We start from the raw sequence: 22,398 nt of genomic DNA on the forward strand, positions 1-22,398 counted from the left end.
AATTCTATCTAACCTAAACTTCCCCTGGCACAACTTGAGACCGTGCCCTCTTGTCTTGTTGAAAGTCGTCTGGGAAAAGAGACCAACCCCACCCCCGGCTACCCCAGGGGAGTTGTAGAGAGCGATGAGGTCTCCTCTGAGCCTCCTCTTCTTCAGGCTGAACAGCCCCAGCTCCCTCAGCCTCTCCTCATAGGGTCTGTGATCTTGCTTGCTATGGAAAGAAACCAAGAAGACTGTATCTTAAAGCACCGAAAAATACAAGTGTGATCTGTGCTGAAAGAGGAGAAGATGGGGACAAGGTCTTCCCTTTCAATGATTTCTTTGTTACTGTCATCTTCAAGCAGCTGGTTGGCAGGAGAGCTTGAGATTCACCTCAGGAAACCCATGCTCTACCTTTTAAGTAATAAAATCTCCTTCACACACTGGCACCATCTGCCCCAAGGGACTCCTGGATTTTGTCAAGTAGCCTGTTTGCTGCTGCTTGCTGGTCTGGCATTTTTGTGTCTAATTACAGAAACAGTCATGGCTGGTCTTAAAAGATTAGTGAAAATTTGTGGGAAGAAGGACATCCAAGGAGATAGGCAAACAGCAACAATCCCTACCGAAAAGCAGCTATACCTAATTAAACAGTAGAATGTTACAGCAATTTTTTACTGTCTCTCCTGCTCCAGAAACTCAGCCCCTTACCCAGCACATTTTAAGAAAGAGCAAAGAGCAGTGGAAATGTTTTTCTGCCTTCAAAACTCTATTTATTAAAGTCTATTTATATTTTCTTGCTCTAGTACAAGCACAGGATTTCCATAAATAAAACATTAAATGCAACTCATCCTCTTTCACTTTCAAGTTAGAATTGTGTATATGTGGTGTAGTATCAAGATGACAAGGCAAATGGTATAGTATAGTCTGCTCTGCAGCAACAAAATAGAACACCTTCCCTTAATGTTGCTGTATTTTTCCCTTTCCACAGTCTTAAGAAAACTCTCTAGAATGAGCCAAGGATGATCCCACGTTCTTGAGGCCGATAATTCCCTTTTGCAAGAGAGTCTTCATCAAGGGGGATGGTTTCAGACAGAAAAGGTAGACTTAGGTATTCTCAGACCAAGGATAATTGGAAATTAAGACTAATTTTCAATTAAAAACAGGTTTTCAAAAGCACTCAAGACATTTCATTTGCCCAGAAACCTTTCTGGACCAAAGCTGTACATGCAACTCAGAGCCAGGCTGTGATGGGACAGTGGCTGCAAGAGCAAATGGGACCGGAGGGTTAATAAACACTGTCCCTTGCTGCAGCAGAGCTTGGATTCATCTACATTTTCAGTCTGAACTTACTCATGACCTGTTAATATCCACATATTTCTGTGTCCATGTTGCCCTTTTATCAGAGTCTATTTTTCTTTCCGTGGTGTTTATACCTGATGTACTTCTAGAGAAGAATCACATGTTCCATCAGTACCAACTTCACTCAGCTGAATGATCCCCTGCCTTCCAGCCTTCCTCCATGAGAACTTTTTGTCAAAACTCAAATCACCCCAGCCTGTTTCTCTGTACCTGCTCCAATGTGAATATTTTCTTGACCTGGACACAGGACTTGGAATTACACATCATTTCCTGCCACTTCCAAGTATAGAGGCCCTAATATTTTCCTGCTTCTAATGGAAATATCTTTCTCAATACACTCTCAAAATATTTTTGCTTTTTTTCGTGGCCGAGGAAAAAGCCACTTTTGTGGTTCACAATAATTCTGAGATTAAATACTGCATTACAGTCTTTACCACCACCTTTCCAATACTCAGCTCCAAATACAGTATATATTACACTGTATGTATGGTATATATGTTACATATGCATCACAGTACATATTTTTTGTAATTAATCTCCATGTTCCCATTTGTGGAAATCTGCACTTCATCCCATTTCTTTTCTCCCAGCCCTCAATGTCATCCACTTCTTCCTGGATGATGTCCCAAACTTCCTTTGTCAGGACAATGCCTCTCAGCATTGTGGCAAATTTTAATGTCATGAGCACACTTCTCATACTTGTGCCAAAACCCTTTCTGAAAATTTAAAAAGACCTGATTTTAAGATGGAGAGCTGAAAATTTCTGCTTGTAACCCACTGCCTCCAACCCAACCCTTGCCATCTCTCTCAAAACCAGCCCCATATCACCTTCCAGCTCCCTTAGTAATCCCTATCTTTTCCATCTTAACTAATAGCAGTGTGCATGGACTGCATCAAATCCTTCACTCAAGTCCAGGTATGAAGTCTACTGAATTTTCTTTGGGCAGAAAATCAGTAATCTTATAAAACAATTATTAGATTAGTCTGGCAAGATCTATCTTTAGAAGATCTGTGTCACATTTTATCCCATTTTTCCCGTAACAACAAGACTTTAATCAGTTTTCACTTGAAAAAATACTCAACAGCCTTGCACTAACAGTGCCTGCACTAACAGTCTAGAATTTTCATCAGATCATTTTTCATCCTTTCAAAATGCTGGGGACTACTACCAATAGTCCTTCCAGTTATGGCATCACTCTGGGCTTTGTTAAAAACATTTTCCTCTGACCCTCCGATTTTGTGAGGCAGCTCTTTCCCATCATTGGGAGAGAGGTTATCTGCTCACCCCAATTTGAGTGCATTAATGCATAATTTGCTCTCCTTTTGCTTGCTGTTTTCCCATTTTCATAACCTTGCTCCTTTTATTTTTGTTTTCCTTTGTCACTTGAATTTTTGTGTGATGGCCTCTGATGCACACCTCTCACAGCTGCCTCTTCAAGAGATACCTGTTTCACTTCTGCATCAGGAAAAAAAAGAATCAAATGTGCATGCCTGTGGTCAGGAGCAGAGATAGGACCCAGACTCACAGCCAGTCACAAAAGAAAAGGGATATTTCCTGCTGAGTTCCCCACAGGGAACCTGGAAATGCTGGTGAAGTTTATATGCAAGCAATTGGAGGGGATCACTGTGGAGCTCCATCTGTTGTATCAGATTCTGCTTTCACCAGCTCTGCTTCCATCAGCAGCAATGCTGACACCTCCAACTACATTTGTCTTGAACATAAAGGGGGTCTCTGTGACCACGTCAGCATGGTTGGTGTGCAAACCCTGCTGCCTAGCTCTGTCCTCCAGCATTCCCAAAACTACCAGGGACTGCAGGAAGGGACTGGGATGTTTATCATGGGCTCTCTGGTCCCCCCTCTCTCTGGGCCTGAGGGGTTTCCAAGAGTTGTAAGTCAATATGAGACAGGGCAAGAAGACAGACCCCTGTGAGACCACCTGTGAGGAACCTGAGAGCAAAAATACCAATTTCTCATCATGGCCCTTTGAGTACAGTTACCAAAAAAGACTTCATCCCTCTTGGTAAAATTGTCCTGGGCTCCTCCTGCCACAGTGTGGCACCTGCCTCTCACGTATGGCTGTGGTGGATAGTTGTGAAGGCCACAAGGAGCCACATTGCTTCTCCACAGTACAAGAGAAAGGCACAAACCTTTTTTTTCTACAGATAAGAAGAAATCAAGACAAGTAAACTCTACTTCTCCTCCAAATCTCAGGAGCCTTGCAGCCTGCTGAGAAAAAGCACAAGGAGCTCAAGAGTATGAGAGGGCTTCCAGACACCCCCGTGGCTGCAAGGAAATGCATGGCCCCACGGGCAGTGCTTCTGAAAGATCTTGGTGCCATGGGGACACATTCAGTGTCCCTCTTCATTCAGACACCAGGAATGTCCCTTGAGGAGGGAATGTTCCCCAGCCAAGCTGGGAGGGCTCAGGAGCCAGGATCTCACTATTGTGGGACAGTGCAAGCTGGGATATCTTGAAATGCCTCGTCCTGCATCACTGGGAATGAAGATTCCCTTCAGTAGAGTGCTGAGCCCTTCTCAAGGGTGAGGGGACAAGCCTGGAACACCAGGGAAAGGCAGCTTCCCCACAGAAACCAGATGAGGGATCACTTGGAACCAGAAGTCTGAGGCAAGAGAGAAGGTAAAAGAAAATACTTCATATAACACATGGGAATTGCCCTTTGTAGAGGGGGGCTGCACTCACACCTCTGAGAGTGTGGATTTTTCTTCAATTTTTGCAGCTTCTGGATATGAGAATGCAAATGCATATGTACATACACGTGCACATACACACTCCCTCCCTAGATGATATCCTTATTTTAACTTCTGACTGGCCAGAAAATAGCCCTTTATCCTTTCAGGTCCATAAGTGCTCAAGTCCCCTGGCTGACACTGCTGCCTCTCTTGGGTCAGTTTATTCCAGCATCTTAACATCCTCCAGGATTACCATGATATGTTGCAATTCAGATGAATGAATGACCTGATAAAAAGCATGACAGCCTTTGTGCTGAGCAATCCAGGAAGCTCCTCCCTTGCTCTGTTTCTCAGTCCACAGATGTAGTCATCCATCAGCAATCCTCCCCACCACATGTTCAACAAATCAGGCCTTTTTGTTTTAAAGAAATGTCATACAGAATGAAGGAAAGACATGCAAAGAGCTTCTTGTGTTTTGGTGGAGCAAGGGGAAGGGTACTCCTTGCAGATGTGACACTGAGAAGCAGCCACCAAAACCAGGCATCTGTGTGCAGCCAGTCAGACCCAGTGAGGACTGAGAAGTGATGCTACTTCATTGCTGCAGAAAGGCAGGTCAACAGAGTTTTTACTGCTGTGTCCCTTTTTGGCAACAAATTACCTGCAACAAATTACCTTCACCCCTGATGACTTCATAAAAGGTCTAGAGCAGGGAGCAGAGCACCAGATCTATGCCAGCAGAAATATTCTGCGTACACAGTTCTCTGTTTACATCAGCTGCCTCAGATGGCTTCACAGGGCCTGGGTAGAGGTGAGGCTTTATTTAAGTCTGGTATCTCATTATGAAAAATAACATTTTGGACACAACTTGGGACTCTGTCTCAACTAGCTGTAGTGCATCCAACAGTCAATCCATCACTGAAACCTACCTACTTGCAAAAGGTGGAGACAGCTGCTCTATTTAAAGCTTCTACTCCTGGGGAATGGGGAACATTTATATCGCCGCTCATGTCCCAAGGCTTGGGGAAGGGAAGAAACTTTCTGGCACATCTGCTGCTGTAAAATGAGGAGAGATTAGGAAGGAGACAGAGAGCTCCTGCCTTATTCCAGCTTCCCTCACTCCTCTACACAGAGAAAGAGCTCTTCCTCTTTCAGAAGATGAAAACATCACAGGAAATTAGGCAAAGGATTTTTAAAAAAAGGATCAGAAGAAAGGAGAAAGAGAACTACTGGAATGAAAGGCAGGAAAAAAAGCAGAGATGAGTTACAAAGACACATTTTAGGAACTTCACTGCTGGCGTATATGATTGTGCTGGGAAATGTCACTCGGATCAGCTGGGAGATCTCCATGCACAGATAAGATTGTGAACTACACATCTGATTGTGTTATTTCAGATACGAAACTGAACATTTGGTTTTTATCCAAACTGATCTTGAAGTTCGTAGCCTTTGAGATCCTGCCAATTTCTCTCCCTCTCCCCCTGTACATGTGGTTTTCCAGTGTGGAAGTTGACTTTGCCTTCCGCGTTTGCAATGACAGATTGTGAATCAGCACCACGGAATGATGCAATGTCACACGGGAACCACAGGAACTTTTGGGTTCAGTTCTCTATATTTTAGGGACTGAAGAAGACTGCCATAAGAAGTCTAGAAATTGAGGCAGTTTCAAGGTTCTACTTATCAAGTAGTTTCTAGAAAAGTCACAAAATTTATCAAGCTGACTGCATTTAAAACCCTCCTGTCATCCATCACACAGCTTATTTGAAAAGTCATCTCCTGCAAAGTTGCTGCATTTCCACCTCCCCCAGTGTTTGCATTTCTGGAATTAATGCTTGCCAAGGAGTTGATAGTTGGAAACCCTTCCTCCCTAATTAGTAGAAAGTATAAGTGCTCAGGGTCTGCACTGAATACAAATATAAAAAATTACAAGCTGCAAGGTTTCAAATTAACGTCCTGATGCCTCACTTTATTCTTCAGAAAAGCTCATTCCTTCCTCTGATATCAGGATTACAGGCAGACAGGACCTGATTCACAGGGACAAAAAGAACCTGTTGTACTATGCCAGCAGTATGCACAGACTTCAAAATAAAACCCAAAGTACACGGACACTCACTTGCAGACCTCTGCCAGCAGAGTTGAGCGAGTTTCTCATTTTGGGACATCACTGGGTGAATCAGGCCCCCACAGGCAAAGGAGTGCACACCACAAAGTCTGCTCTCCCTAGAATCCAGAATTTGTTTCAGAACTTACTTACGCTTTCATTTCTACCTGACCAATGCCAGGCTGAGCTCTTCAGGCTCTTTCCCACTTGCAAGATAAGAAGGACCACAGCAGTCACTTCTTTTCTTTATGGAATGAATTCTTCATGGCAATTTTAAACCAAATGATGATTTGTTCCCAACTTCAAATGATTTTGAAACTCCAGGAAAATTGTCTAACAGTTGATGGCATTATATATATAAAAATGTATGTGTGTGTGTGTATATATATATGTATACACACATATATATACACACACACATGCACACAGACTGACAAACTACAACTTTATGAATATTACATTGTGGGTTTTTTTATGGGTTTTTAACCCACAGATATTTAACTATATCCACCTTAATTTTTAAGAAAGAGGATGTAGAGTAGAAACATTACTGCCTTATTTGTAACCCTGCCTAAATACTGAAAGAGGTATTAAATTAATTGTGCCTTTTCAAAATTAAGTGTTAAGTCTTCATAAAGTGCTCAGTACCTATAAATACTGATATTTCAGTAGGGACACAGAAGGCTGTACTTCTGGAAATGAGGGCTGAAATGGTCACACCAAGGGGAAGCAATTACAGCCAAGATTCGAAATGTGAAATGCTCAACATTTCATTTTTGAAATTCGACTCATTTCTTCAATTAAATATTGAATAGCTATGACTATAAAAAGCCTATGCAAATCTTGAAGTAAAGTATTATATTCTCTGGTGAAAGAGCATGTCAAGGCCAGAGTCAGCAGAAGGCAGCTGCTCTAATGCAGGTTGTCACAGCTAATCATGTAGATCACCCCTCTGCTTTCTGTGTTGCAAGAAAAGATGCATCTACTGCTGTATGAAAAGGCAGACTGATGAAATCTGGGTTTTACATACAAATTTACAAAGAGATAGCAGTAAATAGTTTCTTCTTTGGCAGATTCAGAATGTCTTCTCATATGAAAATGTAACTCAAATATATTCTTGACTCCAGAAAAGCTATAGATCATGCTTCTATACAGGTACATAATAATAAGGCAAAACAGACACTAAAAACATATCCTGGCAATAAATACTTTAAGGCTTCATTAGAAAACCAAAAAGTCACATCTGATATATGAAAAAGTCAAATTATCTAGGCTGACATTTGCAACTAATTTGAACCAACATTATCATGAAATATACAATTTTACTGCAAGAGCTATTCTTACCTCTAAGTTTAAATGTGCCCTTTAAGCATTAGTGCTGAAAACAAAGCCCTGAAAAAGATCTGCAGCCCTTCCAATTATATTTCAGTATTTTATAGCAAAGCAACACGAAGCAGACAATTAGCAAAATATTTCAACCAGATATTTCAAGCAGAACATAGTAAGAGAAAAAAGCAAGCAAACAAACAAAAACCACCACCATATGAGCAGATTACGGGCTCGATCCAGCTATGAGATACCCAGGCACCCATTACCAGGCATCCAGCTTATCCATGGATGTGAGCAAATACCAGGAGCTGATTTTGCAACGCACGCAGCGGCAAGCGCGAGCATCCGCGCACCTCTCCAGGCAATAACAGAGCCCTCTGCCTGCCTGCTTGCTCGCTGCCACTAGCAAAGAGACAAACGTTTTTGGCACAAAGCAGCTGATTCTTTTATTTTTTTTTTTTTAAGGGCTGTGGACTTACTTTAACTGTCGAGGCTCGCAGTCAACTCCCGGCAGCAGGAGCCTGGCTGCCTGCCGTACGTCATCGCTGTCCACCGAGAAGCTGCGTCGGTGCCCTGCGTGAGCCACGGCAACCCGTATCCACTCCATCAGGGGAGGCAGCACAATGAACGGCCTGGGAAAGCACACAGACATGACTGCTACAGCACACTGGCTTTTCCAAATAAACAGGTATACAGAGAGAGAGAGAGAGAGAGAGAGGGGGCACGGGGGTTGTGTATGTTTGTGCGGGAATCTGTATACAAAACGAAAGCTCCGGAGAGCGCACTGGCTCAGCAAATTTCAGCCAGGTCTAAATCAAGATGTCTCACTCTCTCTCCAGAGCTGGAATGTTTGAAGAGTCAGAGTTATGAGCTACACTTATTTATGGGGCTCCTGTGTGAGGTCAGTGCACCCACCTGGCAAGCCCTCCCTCCCCCACCATCCTTTTCACAGTGTATCCCAAAAAGAGGGCAAGATCCTGGTGCGGGATCACATCCTGCTCTGGTTGATACACAGGGACAGGAGAATGAACAGGGGGTGTCCCTACCCCAAGATACTAGAGATGGGGAGGTGATGCCCACCAAGGAAATCTCCAGCATCTCCTGCTGAAGCAATGCACACTCTGAACTTGGTGCTGAAAATGGGGAACTTGACAGGAGACCCTGCTGTATTCCATGACTACCTGTGAGCAGCATCAGAAAACAGGCTCTTTCATTTCACTTTTAAGCCCACCCTTGCTTGTATCAACCCACCATACTTTTGAGTACCAGCTGTTCTGCCATCTGAGCAACACACAAAACCAATCCCCAGAGTAGATGGTGGGATGCTGGGCTGCAGCCCCCACTTGAGCAAAGCATGGACACTGTTGGAGGTAAGGTCCTTTACTCCTCAAGACCCAGACAGCCCATGCCTTCTGTGAAGCACACAGCATACAGTTTGCCCCCATCTACACTGAAAATTACTTGGGGAACAAGAGAAAAATGCTAAGCCTTAAATGAAAACCATAGCCTGATGTCCTAGTTTGAAGTGTAAATATATAAATAAATAAATATCTGCAGCTGAACATCTTGGAAGGTCATCACCACCCATTAGGTCAAGGTGAACAAAATTCCCAGAGCAACACAGGCTGCAGCAACTGCCCTCCCATCCCCAAAAGGTTTTTTGTAGCTAGGGTGTCCAAATGCTTTGTCTCTTCTACAGCTGTACAGAGATGAAGTCTGTGTGGGTAAGGGATGAGAAAGGGCAGAATAAATTCCTTTTTATAAAAATAGACATAAAATTCTAAAAATTTAAAAAGCAATTAAAAATTAATAATAATTTTAATTAATTTTTTTTTTTAAATATATCAAAGAGCTACTTGAAAACTATACTCAAAGATCTGTATTAAGTCAGGACTGCTGAAAACTACTGAGACACAGTGAGACTGTAGCATCCACAACGTGAAATAGAGACCATGACTAAGGGATGATATCAGGGATTGCTACAATATTAAAAAAAAAAAGAAAAAAGATATGAAACTTGGAATTACTACTGTCCTCCAGGAATGTCTAGAATTAACCTGCTCTTACCTTTTTGAGAACCTTTGTCTTTTGTCTCATTTCCTTTGTGGCTCTCTTTCCCCTCCTCCATCAGTCTATTTTCATATTCCCTGTTTATTAGCTCAGTATATCAGCCAAATACTGGAAATGTTCCTTTTAATGCAGCATCACCCCCTAATTTTGCTTCCTTCAATTTTTCTGCTCCTTTTGATACTGCTTTCCCTTACTTGCCTTCCCTTATATGGTCCCTTTTATTTAAGGGGGAGGAAAAAAAAAAAAAAGTCTGAATTAGGTGCCCAGAAGGCAAATACTTTACATCTTAAATATATAACTTTACCCCAAAAGGATCTACCCTGAGAAAAATTACCTAAGAAGATGTTGATTCTGGAATATCCTTTTCCTATTTATAGCTCTTTACGCTATTTATTTCTCTTTTGAAGACTTAACTTTAAATAACTCAGAGATTAATATTCTTAAGGAAGGATGATCCATTTCAAAAGAGCTGAAGGACACAGAAGCCCTGAGGCCACTAACTTTTCCTCCCTAGGATGCCAGATTCCCAGATCTCACAGAGGCTTAAATGAACGCCCTCTTTTTGAAACCTGACATCTTTGGCTCTCTTGCCACTTTCATCATTACTCTATTCAAACACATTGCCACCACCTCAAGACCAAGCTGCCTTTGCTTTGTGCTCTTCCCAGACCTGCTGCAGCCACGTAAGGAGATGGATAAGGACAGAGCATCTTCTCTCACAGCTCCCAAGAAACAATTTCCATAACCTAGATCATTTGTTGGGATGGTGGTGGCAGTCAGAGGGAGAGGGGAGAATCAGGGGTCTATCTGGGACCTGCTCTCCCAGGTCAGCTGTGACATGTGTCCTCAGAGCAGAAGGGTTCCTCCTGTGGCATGAAGTAGCTTGGGACAAGTAATTGGTGGCAGCTCTTTTCATCACTTCCTGAGTGAATAGGAAAAAGGTAGCTGCAAATCACAGTGGAATTGTAAAAATGTGTATAGTGACCCACAAAACCTGGTGCTAGGAAAGCAGTTCAAGGGAGACTCAATTCTAGGTTATATTTTGCGTAAGTAAAAGTGTTCTGGATCAGAGAAATGAAGATATGCTTGTACAAAGCCTTCCTATAACATCTGCTGAGCCAAAAGAAATGCAGAGGGCTGTGGCTGAACCAGTGACTGGGGGGTGGGGGGATTCATGCTTTCTCTTTCTCTTGTGCAGATCAGAACTCACACAATCTGCCCCACTGAAGTAAGGAGCAGAGAAAATAAAATTATTTACAGCAACAGTGATAGCAGCACTATAAAACTGTAATTTTTTTCTTTCCAGGTCTTGCAAAACATTAACAAAGATATAGAAATGAATGCATCTATTTGGTGCAATAAATCCCAAAAGGCATGAGAATTTGTGTTCTGTGGAATTTTTTCTCTCTCTTTTCTCCTTTTGCTCCATACACAAGGATGTGGAGTTCACTCACAATACATATTACATTACTTTCTCCAAGGAAAAAAACCACCAATCCATCACTGCATATCTGAGCACATCAGGGAATTAGTATTTTGAGAAGAGAACCAAATATGGTTGAATGCAATAGGTTAAAAATACCCTTCAAGAATCTATGCACCACACAAAGGGGATTTTTATTTTTCTTTTTTAAATGCTGTTTGTGTGCCAGAGGAGAAAGAGGAACTCAAAGTTATAGGGAGGTGACAACCCACAAGACAATGTGACATCTGCAAAACACTTTTCAGATCACTTCATGCGAAAGCAGGTTAGGGGAATATATCACATCACTGGTGCATGCATTGATTTATCTCTGCTGTAAAAAGGCAGGTGAGAATCATAAAAGTTTGGTACTTTGTGTTCCAGGGCAGACACATATCAGGAAAGTCACCTAGTTCTATGCTTTGTGAGCACATACCTTAATTAAATTAATCTAACCATGGTCAGAACGTGCTGGGCTTGGCTCTGCCTGAATGAAGTGGAACATCAGGAGTATCCTGACGGCTGCAGAGGCACCTTACAGGGCTGCAGGTCAGGGAGCACTCTGATCCCCTTCCTACAGCCCAAATCTGTGCCAGGGCTTAACTTTAGACGCACGCTCCCTTCCTCTTTAATTCACTGCAGTTCAAAGTTAAGCATGAGTTTAAGTGTAGTCTCAAATAAAGGACAGTTTTCAGCACAGGCTTGTATTTTTGTGAACTGTCATCTAAAGGGAAAAACGTGCCAGATGGGGAAACAGGGAGAGGTCTCTGCACAGAGCAATCCCCATCCCACGCAGAAGAGCTGGGAGGTGGGGGAGGGATGGGGGAGGCCAACAAAAAGCAGATCTCAAAGGGTTGGACCCTTCTGTCCTCCAGCACTTGGCAAGAGGACAGCCAGCTCCTCTTGAAGCATGCCCTCCCTGTGTCTCTTCTCAAAGAGAAAAAGGAATTACCAGAGCCTCACACTGCCGGTTCCTCCCTCCATGAAGCATCCCTCCTCTTTCCCTCCGGCTGTCCCACATCCCTTTCACAGTTATTCTGGCACTTGTGCCTTGCAGACATCTGCAGACAATATCCACCCAGTACCCTCCCACAAGGAACGACCGCTCGCCTTCCTCTCCCATCCCGGGCATCACACGTCCTTCTCTGCACCACCCTCAGATGCAGCAGCTCCCTGCCAGCACCCACCCACACCTCTTGACTTCCTCATACCCAAACAGATGTCATATCTATGTTGATTTTTGTGGGGTTGATGTCTCTGGGGCACATAGGATTAAAAAAACAGCTCATCAAGAGAGCAAATGTGATGCGAAGGGATCCAAACGTAAGGCATGACTCAATCCAATTGTGCCACCTTTTGCCCAAAATCCACGCTCCTCCTGTGATGCACACAGCAGCCCTTAGCTGCCCACCATTTCAGAGAATCACAGAATCAATCACAGAATCAGCTGGGTTGGAAAAGATCTCTGAGATCATCAAGTCCAACCCTTGATCCACTACCACTGTGGTCACCAGATCATGGCACTGAGTGCCACATCCAGTCTCTTCTTAAAAATGTCCAGGGACACCCCCTCCCTGGGCAGCCCATTCCAATGCCTGATCACCCTCTCTGTGAAGAATTTTTTCCTAACATCTAACCTACACCTCCCCTGGCAGAGCTTAAGCCCATGCCCTCTTGTCTTACTGATAACTGCCTGGGAGAAGAAATCAACCCCCCCGGCTACCCCCTCCTTTCAGGGAGTTGTAGAGAGTGATGAGGTCTCCCCTGAGCCTCCTCCAGACTGAACACCCCCAGCTCCCTCAGCCCTTCCTCACAGGACTTGTGCTGGATCCCTTCACAGCCTCCTTGCTCTTCTCTGGACCTGCTCCAGCACCTCAGTCTCCTTCCTGAACTGAGGGGCATCGATTTATCTCTGCTGTACAAAGGCAAGTGAGAACCAGAAGAGTTTTGTAGTGAGAGAGCTCTCACTACAAGTTTGGTACTTTGTGTTCATTGTGTTTCCCTCCTTGTCTTCCTGGCACAGGAGATATTACAAGCCCATTCATGCACATGCAGTACCTCAGGCTTTTTCATTACTATCATTATTGTTGTTGTTATCAGTGGCAGTATACCTGTATATAAACAGGAGTAATCATCAGATGAAAGAGCACAAGAAACATGCACTGTAAAATCTAATAGGATGCAGCATTATTTATTTTTCTGCGATGAAGCTCTGTTTTGGACAACCCCTACTGCAGCACTGGAGCTGGAAAGCAGTAGGGACAGCACATCTACAAATCGCATCTCCCAGAAAAGCCTCACCCTGTTTTTTTCCCTGTCCATACCACCTTTGCTGAGTACACATTCCCTGCTGCCCACTGACTGAGACTTCAGGGTTCACCCTTGCTGCCCTGTCTGTGAAGAATAGGGCTGCTACACACGTCTACCCTCTTTTTCTTGATTCCCCAGCAGGTTAAGCATTTTTTGTTCTTTTTTTGCAGTGACTAATTCACCTTTCTGGTGGGATGTCCCACCAGGAAAGCAGTGTCCTATTCTCACTCTCTCTCCTCCCAGTTCCCACTATCTGGGTGACTCCTCCTTGAACTTCCTTCCAGAAGGTGACTCCTGGATGCTTTCTGACAGGCAATGAAATTCCCAAATGAGGGGTTCTTGCCTGTGTCACTTTCTCTGTATGCAGACTTGAACCTCCTTCCAGATAATTCATCACCTCTGAATGCTCCCCACCCAAATGCAATCCTTCTCCACCACCATGGCTCACAAACCCCAGACAGGTCACCAGCTCCTTGCTCACAGTGGATCCTGTAGCATGCTCAGGATCAAGAGCTCAAGAAGCATGAAAGATTTCCCCAAATAATCACAGTGCTCAAATTAAAAAAATGTCATTTCAAGTGCAGCACAGCAGCCTCTCTACTGCCAGGGACACTTCTCACAGTGCTCTTCTTCAGCTGCCAAGCACCTGCTCCAACACACAGACACACTCAATCTATGCATTAAAACCAACTGCTATGGAGAGGATAGGCTTATTGGCCTGCATCATGATGGGAATGGAGAAATTCCTGAGGGCTAATACTATTGGGATGGGAATTCCCACATCTGCCTCCTGTTCTCTCTCTCTCAGCATCACCAGCTGTACAGACCTAACCTTGCTTTAACTTAAACTGCTTATGTATGATTCAGTTACTGCAATTGCTTTGGATGATTTCTGTTTGCAGATCCTTTACCTACTGAGAAGGATGTTGCTGTGGTAGTTGTTGAGCTTCTTCTCCAGCCAAGATGAGCTGACTGTAAAGCTGCATGGCAATAGCAATTGAAGTGCTCCTTGCAGGATTCTGCTGTTCTAGTGTTTGCTCCAGTGATTTGAGAGTTAACAGTGCTTCTGAGAAGCAGAATCCTGTACTTTTGCAATAAAAGCCTATCTATCTAGACAAAGGTAGGGAGATGTTTCTGCTTGCAGATATGAGTCGGCAACTTCACCATCATGGAAAAGTCTCTTTGTTTGTATGGTTTTATGTTTTCGTGAGCATTTTTTATAGAAAACACAAGCATAAGAGTTCTGTCAGTTTACATTCAGAACATATGATGAAACTATATATACAGTGATAGTCCATTTTTGGCATTACTGGAAGATAGAAAAGCATGTTTTTCCCAGTGTTTAGCATATACTTCAGATGGGTTTGAAGGCTGCAAAACTCATGGATTTTTTATTTACACCATAGGCTACTTGTCTTCAAAGTGAGGAAATAACTTTCAGATGCCTTCAGAAGGCATCCAGCCCTGCTCCTGCCTGTGGCACTGACTGATGAAACCACGTGAGGCCATGCAGATGACCCACACGAGGCAGCTCCTCTATGACCCCAAGAACCCAACTAAGGCTGACCCTAAAAAAGCCAATTTTGCATTTTTCTCATGCTGAAAGGTCAATTCTTCTTGCTCTCACGCAAGCCTCAGCAAGACCTGCCTAGCTGGAGGAAGGGTTTACCCTAAGGCTTTCACATACCAAGACATGAATAGAATCATGGAATGGTTTGGGTTGGAAGAAGCCTTAAAGATCACCTAGTCCCAACCCCCTTCCCATGGGCAGGGACACCTCCCACTAGTTCAGGTTGCTCCAAGCCCCATCCAACCTGGCCTTGAACACTTCCAGGGAGGGGGCAGCCACAACCTCCCTGGGCAACCTGTGCCGATGTCTCACCACCCTCACAGTAAAGAATTTCCTCCAAACATCTAATCTAAATCTCCTCTCTATAAGTTTTAAACTATTGCCCCTTGTTCTGTCCTACCCCAGCTTTCTGGTAGTTTCCCTTCAGCTATTGGAAAGCCTATATAAGGTCACCTTGGAGCCTCCTGGCACCTTGGTACCTCCAGACTCCGAATAAGGATATCTGCAAGTCACAGATCTTTAACTCACATCCAGGGTTTGAATGTGCCATGCCCGGCACCTCTCCTGATTTAAAAACATTACTGGCTGAGACTTGAAATGCAACCAAGTCAAAGTGATGACTTGGCTAGGAACCACAACAGGGAAATATTTCACAGACAGTTTTGACATCTGATTTGACACGATGGGCTGCAGCGTAAATGCCTGGAGAGACACCAGCGTTGGTTGGGCACATGGGGCAGAACACCCCAGGTAAGGCGCTGTTCTCGCAACGCTGCACGCAATTTTCTCTATTTAAACAAAAAACAACCCAGCAAAACTATAGACATCCCATGCACAGCTTAAGCCTGGCTTGATAAATTAGATGTAGAATACAGCCCCAGCCTAGCAAGGATATACTGTCTAACAGCTGAGCTACAAATACTGCAACATCACACGCTGCAGGCAGCTGCCAATATGATTTCTGTAGGGATTTCTTAAAACTGGGAGGTTTGATATTTAGGATGCAAATCTAGACGATTTATGTAAGGATGGATTTGGGATTTCTTGTCAGTGGTTCTCAGTCAAATCAAACCTCTCATTAAATTTGAGTTTATCAAGGCCACAGTTTTACCACGTGAAGTTTTCAATTAAATAGTAAATAAAAATATATTTAGTTGTAGGGGTCTATGCCATACTAGCACATCAAACACATGTAATTTCTTCTTCAGATTTATGCTGCAAGGTTCACTCAGGTTTCATAGCAGGACTTCCACATTCCCAGTGCTAGGACTTTATCTGTTCTTCATCAGCATTCCCCATCATTCTCTCCACTCCCTGCTGGTCTTTGCTGGAGACTGCCATACCCATGGAGTTTGTACCACATAATAATTTAAATAAAGAACACATTTCCCTAGTTTTCTTTTTACTAAAATTGTTCTGCAGGTATAATCTCTACCACAGGCACAGCTGTACCAGTTATATAGGTAACTCTTTGAAAGAGCTCAAGTTATTTTATAGCAGTGGAACACTCCTGTTATTAAGGAGGCTTCATCACTTTAATTGGCCACTAGTAACTATCCAAAGCATGACACAAAATTCAGATGATAACACCAACCCTTCATGAATTAATCATGAATGACTGCAGGCTACCATTTGCACACATGCATGTGTGTGGGACATGTATCTTTGTGTGTGTGTCCACACGTGTGTGCAAGGCAGGCAGAAAAAAAAAAGCAAGGAATAGCCCATGGGATTTTCCTATGGGTTTGCTCCACAGGGAGAGAAAAGGAGATGAAAACCAGACATGTATCCATCAAGTCAATTAAGATTTAGGGGGAAAAGCTAAGAGCTGCTGGGCAGTACAGGGAGAGAATGCTCCTCCAAGGCTCAGAGGCAGAGGAAGAGCTGGAGAAGGAACTTTGCTGCCTGTGAGCAGAATTAATGGCAGTGCTGGACCGGCTGAGCTGCTCCTTCTCAATGAGCTGTTAATGGGGAACATGGAGAGTTAGGAAGTAATAAGAACTTTGTCAATACAGCTGTGGATAAAAGTGGGTAAGGAACCACTTAAGGAAAAAATCATCAGAGAAATCTGCAACTACAGATTCTGTGCATTCCGGTGCTTAAGAAATTACTTGCAATAATTTTGGAAGTGTTACAGAGGCTGAGAAGAAAAACACAACCAAGGGACAGATCCTTTTATTCAACCAGAAGCAGCGAGCAAGAAGGAAAACTCAGCAAAATGTTATCATCAACAATTTCTTCTTTTTTTTTTGGTTTTTAATTCTGGGAAAGCAAAAGAATGAATAAACCTAAATAATTCACAGCCGACTGCAGGTGAAGACACTGGAGGAGCACTGCTTTTGCAGGCATCACCCAGCACAAGACAAATGCCTTGTCACAGCCCATCTGGGTGTATTAGAGAAGGGAGACCCCACAAACAGGTCCCCTCCCTTCCCTGTACCTCCATGCCTGCCAAAACCAGCTGTCTACATTGCCACAATCAGGTCCAAACCCCCTCTGGTACCTCCACACCTGCCAAAATAGTCATCTACACGGTACCCAGGGTCATTAGGCAACCCACCTCAGCAAGATTGGATTGTGCTGGTGCCAACAAGGCAGCCAAAAATATCAGAGTGTTTCTTTCAAAGTGACCAGATTGAAAGAAGAATGTGAATTTGGGGTGGGAGGGGATCAAATATTCATCTTATGGTTGGTTTTGTTGGCTTTCTGGAAGTGGGGAGCCTTCTCCAGGTTTTCTGAGCAATGCTGGCCCCTTTCCACTTCCTCCCCTTCCCATGAAAGTAGCTACCCCTCCTCCTCTCAGAGAGCTCTGCTGAATAATCATTTTCCCCCTTCATTTTATATAAAGACAAACACTATTAAAAACACACTGCATTCTCATTTCTTTACCTCCATGAAGAGTAAACACAGAAAACGCTCCCTAGAAAATACTCCCTAGAAGCAAAGCACTGGATTTATTCAAAGGTAAACATCACATTTAACACATCCCCCAAGACTTGGGGTAAGGTACCACTTTCTCTGCTGGGAAGTGCTATGCCAGGCACTGTGCACATACTGTACTATGCCACTGTACCAGCTTCCCTCCTATATCCAGCCTCTGCAGAAGGACATGCAGAGCCTTTGTGACTCCCTAATTCAACACAGTTCAGAGCCAAAATCTAGGTGAGCTGGAGACAGGTGGGAAGGGATGGGAGTTGCCCTCATGGGCTTATCAATCCCTGCTCTCTGGCCACATCCTGCAACCCTCTCCAGCCTGGGCATGCACTGTCAGGGAGTCAGGGGCCAAGATAATAGTCAAGTTGGCTTTGTTTGAGCAAGGACAACCCATTTCATGGAATTACTGCCCATGGCCAGATGCATGCAGTTCTGGCTTCCCTGTATAATCAGGGACACAGGGAGGGCAAGGATGGGAAAAGATGCCTGTACCTCTTTGCTTCCTTCTGGGCTTCCTCCCAACATAAAAGCAATTGCCACAGCTGGAGAAGAAGAGAGGGAGTACAGCACGCAGGTATGACACAAAGCTTGCAAATATTCTGGATATAAAAATGTCATGTTCAACAAAGCCATTCCCCTGCAATGCACAAAACCCCATGGAAGAAACCAAAGCTGCCAGAAAAAAAAGTCACGGACCACAAAGCATGTTAAAAAAAAAAAAGAAAGAAAAAAAAGAGAAATAGGTAGGAAGGCTCCCCAAAGGACTAAGTAGAAGGCAGCTTCATCCATCTCTCCTCCGTGTGGCACAGGACGGTTGCATCCAGCTGACAAAGCTCCAGAGCATAACCTATGGAAACATCCAGGCTCATGCTTAACCCTGCACGGCTCCCACTCCAATGCTAAGTACTAATGTGTGTTTGATTAGGCAACAGGAGGAGGATCTGCTCCTGCCAAAAGTGACCACAAGCTCTTGGCAATAACACCGAGTACTTGCTCTGGCCCTAACCACACACCGCAGTTGTTAAACTGGCCTGCCAGGAGAAGATGTCTTGCCAGATGGAGTATTCAAAATAAAGCAAAGGAGAACAATCGCTTGAAATAACCAGTGTTTCAAGTGCCCTAATGAAGAGAACATGTATTAAGGTGACCTCAGAGAAAGGAAAACCTATTAAAGCCAATGCTAAAAGTGATTTTTCAAATGTTCCTGCCCTTTTCACTTTCCACGAGGAAGTCTGCAGAAACCTTACAAAATCAGAGCATCAGCATTATTCATCATTATATTCTCACTCATTCCAGTGGCATTACTGCCACAGATGGAGACTACAGGAATGTGAAGGTATTTTCTAATTTTGGTTATCTTTTGTGCCTGCTAACCACTCCTGGACACGAGTTAGGCCTTCCAAATTAACAAGTCTGAATGGCAAACCATGAAATTAAATACAATTTAGAAAACTCAGAAAATTCTGGATTCTTGTATTTTCCCTTCTGATTTTGGGGTGGCTTTTTTTGCTGTTGGTTGTTTTTGGGTTGGGTTTGTTTTGTTTTGCTTTTTTGTTTTTTTTTTTTTGTGGGGTTTTTTCCATACTTTGAAAACAATGGAGCAAAAAAAACCAACAAGCAGGCTCACTGAGCAACTCAAACTTGAAAAGATACAAAATGCCATCCAAAGGCAAATGGCAAAATTCCCAGTAACATCATTAATGCCAGAGTTTCCTCTGGTATGCTTTTCTGTGAATTGATATAAAAGTATCTCATGGAGATACCGTATTATATACCACTTACAATCATACATCATGCCATTCTCAAATGCTGCTTTTGAGATGCAGACCTCATTCAAACAAAAACTCTTACTCGTGTGCTCACCTCTCAGGGCACACGTGCAGAGCAGAGTTTGGCTCACACGTACCATGCAATAGATACATTGGGATGTAAATGTGAAGTCCAGCTTGCAAAAGCAGTTTGCTTTTGCAGCACCACAGCACCCATCCTAAAAATGAATACCCAGCACTTCCCAAACACCAGCTGGCTCTGTACTGGCGAAGCCTGCTTTAGGGCTACTGAGAAGTGCAGCAGGAGAATAGCTTTAGGGTGCCTCAGCACACAAGTGGAGGATTGTGTTACTATTGCTGGGCTTTTGACAGGAGATGGCTTTATTTTTTGGCCAGCAAGTTGTTCTGGTTACTTTCTGCAGTGCTCGAGTGCAGAGCTGCCCTGCGCTGGCCACCTTGCCTACCAGCATTTGATAACCTTAAGACCATTTTCAGTGGCATCTCCTTCTCACCTTGGGCAGATCCAGAGTCAGAATGGGGCCTCAGGTGTGCCTCCCCTGCTCTGGCCACCCCTGGAGCAGGGGCAGCAGCACGACAGCCAAACCCTACCACATCCCCAGCTTAGGCAGACCCAAGGTTATTCCTGCACCCGGGTATTCAGCATGGCTGGAGCTGAGCATCGTTAATGACCTTTTCCTTTCCAAACACTACTCTTATTCATTTTCCACTTCCCCAGTCGCAGCTGTTGAGCTCTATTAATGTGTAGAAAAAAAAAAAAACCCAACACATTTAAACCCAAACCTGCTAGGCCAGAAATAGAAGTTCTCGTTTTCTTTTCCAAAACACAGAATAGCTGAGCAACAACCAAAAGAAAAGGAAATCTCTCCCGAGCACACATCTGGAACCAATTTGCTGTATGCAGCCACTGGGTGTCACTTTTGATATATATTGGGTCAGCCTCACAGCACTTCGGCAAGAGAAACTGGTTTCAAAGGGATGATGCTAAACCAAACCAGACTGCTCCACAGCCTCTCACACGCAGGTTGCAATTAGTAATTAGCCAAGCAGGCTGATTTACTAACAAAACATCTTTGCCATGACATAAAGCACCGTGAAGCGGCCCTTACCTCTCTGTCTGCAGTGTGACTTTTGATGGCTCCACGTTGGGGTTTTCCCACTCCATCTGTGGACAGTGCATGAAGTAGCAGAGGGTGTACAGAGCCTCTGGCTCCCAGTAGAAGGATCCCTGCTTCTGGTGCATTGGTGTCCCATTCCCATGCTGCTTGGCGTTGAGGGGCTGGAGGTGATGCATGGCTCGAGACACCAGGTCACCTGGGAAAAAGAAAAAAAGCATAGTCTGGGTGAATGCCAGGCTCTTTGGCTGCCTCTGCCCAAAGTTTTCATACCAAAAGGTAAGCCAGGTTGGTTTCTCCTTTCATTTAACCTCACAGACTCAAATAGCAAAGGTTAGGACAGGATTCTGTGGATTTCTTATTGCTGGGTTGGACTTTACCTGGAACTTTACACTGTGTGGAGGGATATACTCGGGCTGCAGAGAAGCCCCTTAAGGCCTGCAGGAGACAGATTTCTGCACATCTGGAGTGTAGGCAGCATCTTGCTGTCCCAACTCAGGACCACCAGAGAAGGCAGTACAGAAGGGCTGGGGTCACAGCTACAGGCAATGCTTAGAAGTTGCCAAAACCCCATTGCCTGAAAAATGCCTGGTGAGGATGACAGACAGTAGCACAAAGAGCTTGAATGCTTCTGGGTAGAGTGGCAGGAAAATGCAGCCCCTTGCAATGAGGAAGGAGGCAGTCAGATAACACACAGAGCTCTGAGGGAGTGTGCAAAGGTACAGATGGGTGAAGAAAAATGGGGGGAGGAAAAAGTTGCTAAAAGACAGTATCAGAAACATGCAACTAAAATTACAATTTGTAAGCCCAGGCTGGGTCTGGAAAACTTTGTGTTATCAAAACCATAGAGTAGGCTCACCCAGCCCCTCAGGTTTCCAGAACACAGAAAATGGAACAGGATGCTTATCATCACCCCTGAGCAACATGGTTTTAGGCACTTCCTCGCAGGGAAGGTATGGGAATCCACATTATACGGAGCAGGATCAGCAAAGCCAGCAAGTGAGATTAGAAAGCAAATATACAAGGAAGCAGCAGTGAGTCTCAGCACAGTACTGATTGTAACTAATTAACTAAAGCATCTCCCTCCGAGGCAGTGAATTCTACATTTGGTGACTAGTGACCACTCTATCAAAGGCAGGGAAACAATTGTGGTTATAAACTGCCTATTTTCACATGTTCAAATCACTCGGAGAATGCTTTGGGGGGAAATAATGATCTCAGATCAAATCAGATTGTTTGTTTTAAATGAAAATCTGAGTAACAGCCCTTTGGGTCATTCTTAAGCTATACAAAAGCGAGTGATGGGAAAAAGAGGACATAATTTTCCACTGTTAAGAAGTAGTTGCATGCTTCCTCTATTTGCTTTTCCCAAGTGACCACTGAGCGCTGAAACTTGGAAAGAGAGGCTGGAAATGTACACAGAGGTAGGAACCTAAAACCAAATACTGGGGGGGAGGCTGAATTATGAATTCCTGGGCAAACTTAAAGGAGAACCATTTAGACTGTGTGGAAGACAGAGTACAGGTTTTTTGCAAAGTCCCATTCCCTGTAAGCACATCACAGCAGATCACCTATCTCCAGCTTGACTTACACAGAAAATGATGCTGCTACTGCAATAACATGCACCAGGGAGAACAGAAATGTCTTACTGTAAAAAGTTCAGCCCAGTTCTCCAAAAACACAGCCTTAAAATC

General features: G+C 43.9%; 1 protein-coding gene across 1 annotated transcript in view; it reads right to left on the minus strand.

Moving 5' to 3' along the window:
* BTBD11 (BTB domain containing 11) overlaps window positions 1–22,398 on the minus strand; it is a 180,280-nt gene that overhangs the window by 41,599 nt on the left and 116,283 nt on the right. The window contains 2 exon segments of the mRNA XM_030453252.1: window positions 7,936–8,088; window positions 20,699–20,903. Coding sequence (XP_030309112.1) covers window positions 7,936–8,088; window positions 20,699–20,903 — 358 coding nt within the window.

Source organism: Calypte anna, chromosome 1 (genome assembly GCF_003957555.1).
Source record: "Calypte anna isolate BGI_N300 chromosome 1, bCalAnn1_v1.p, whole genome shotgun sequence".
Classification (NCBI taxonomy): domain Eukaryota; kingdom Metazoa; phylum Chordata; class Aves; order Apodiformes; family Trochilidae; genus Calypte; species Calypte anna.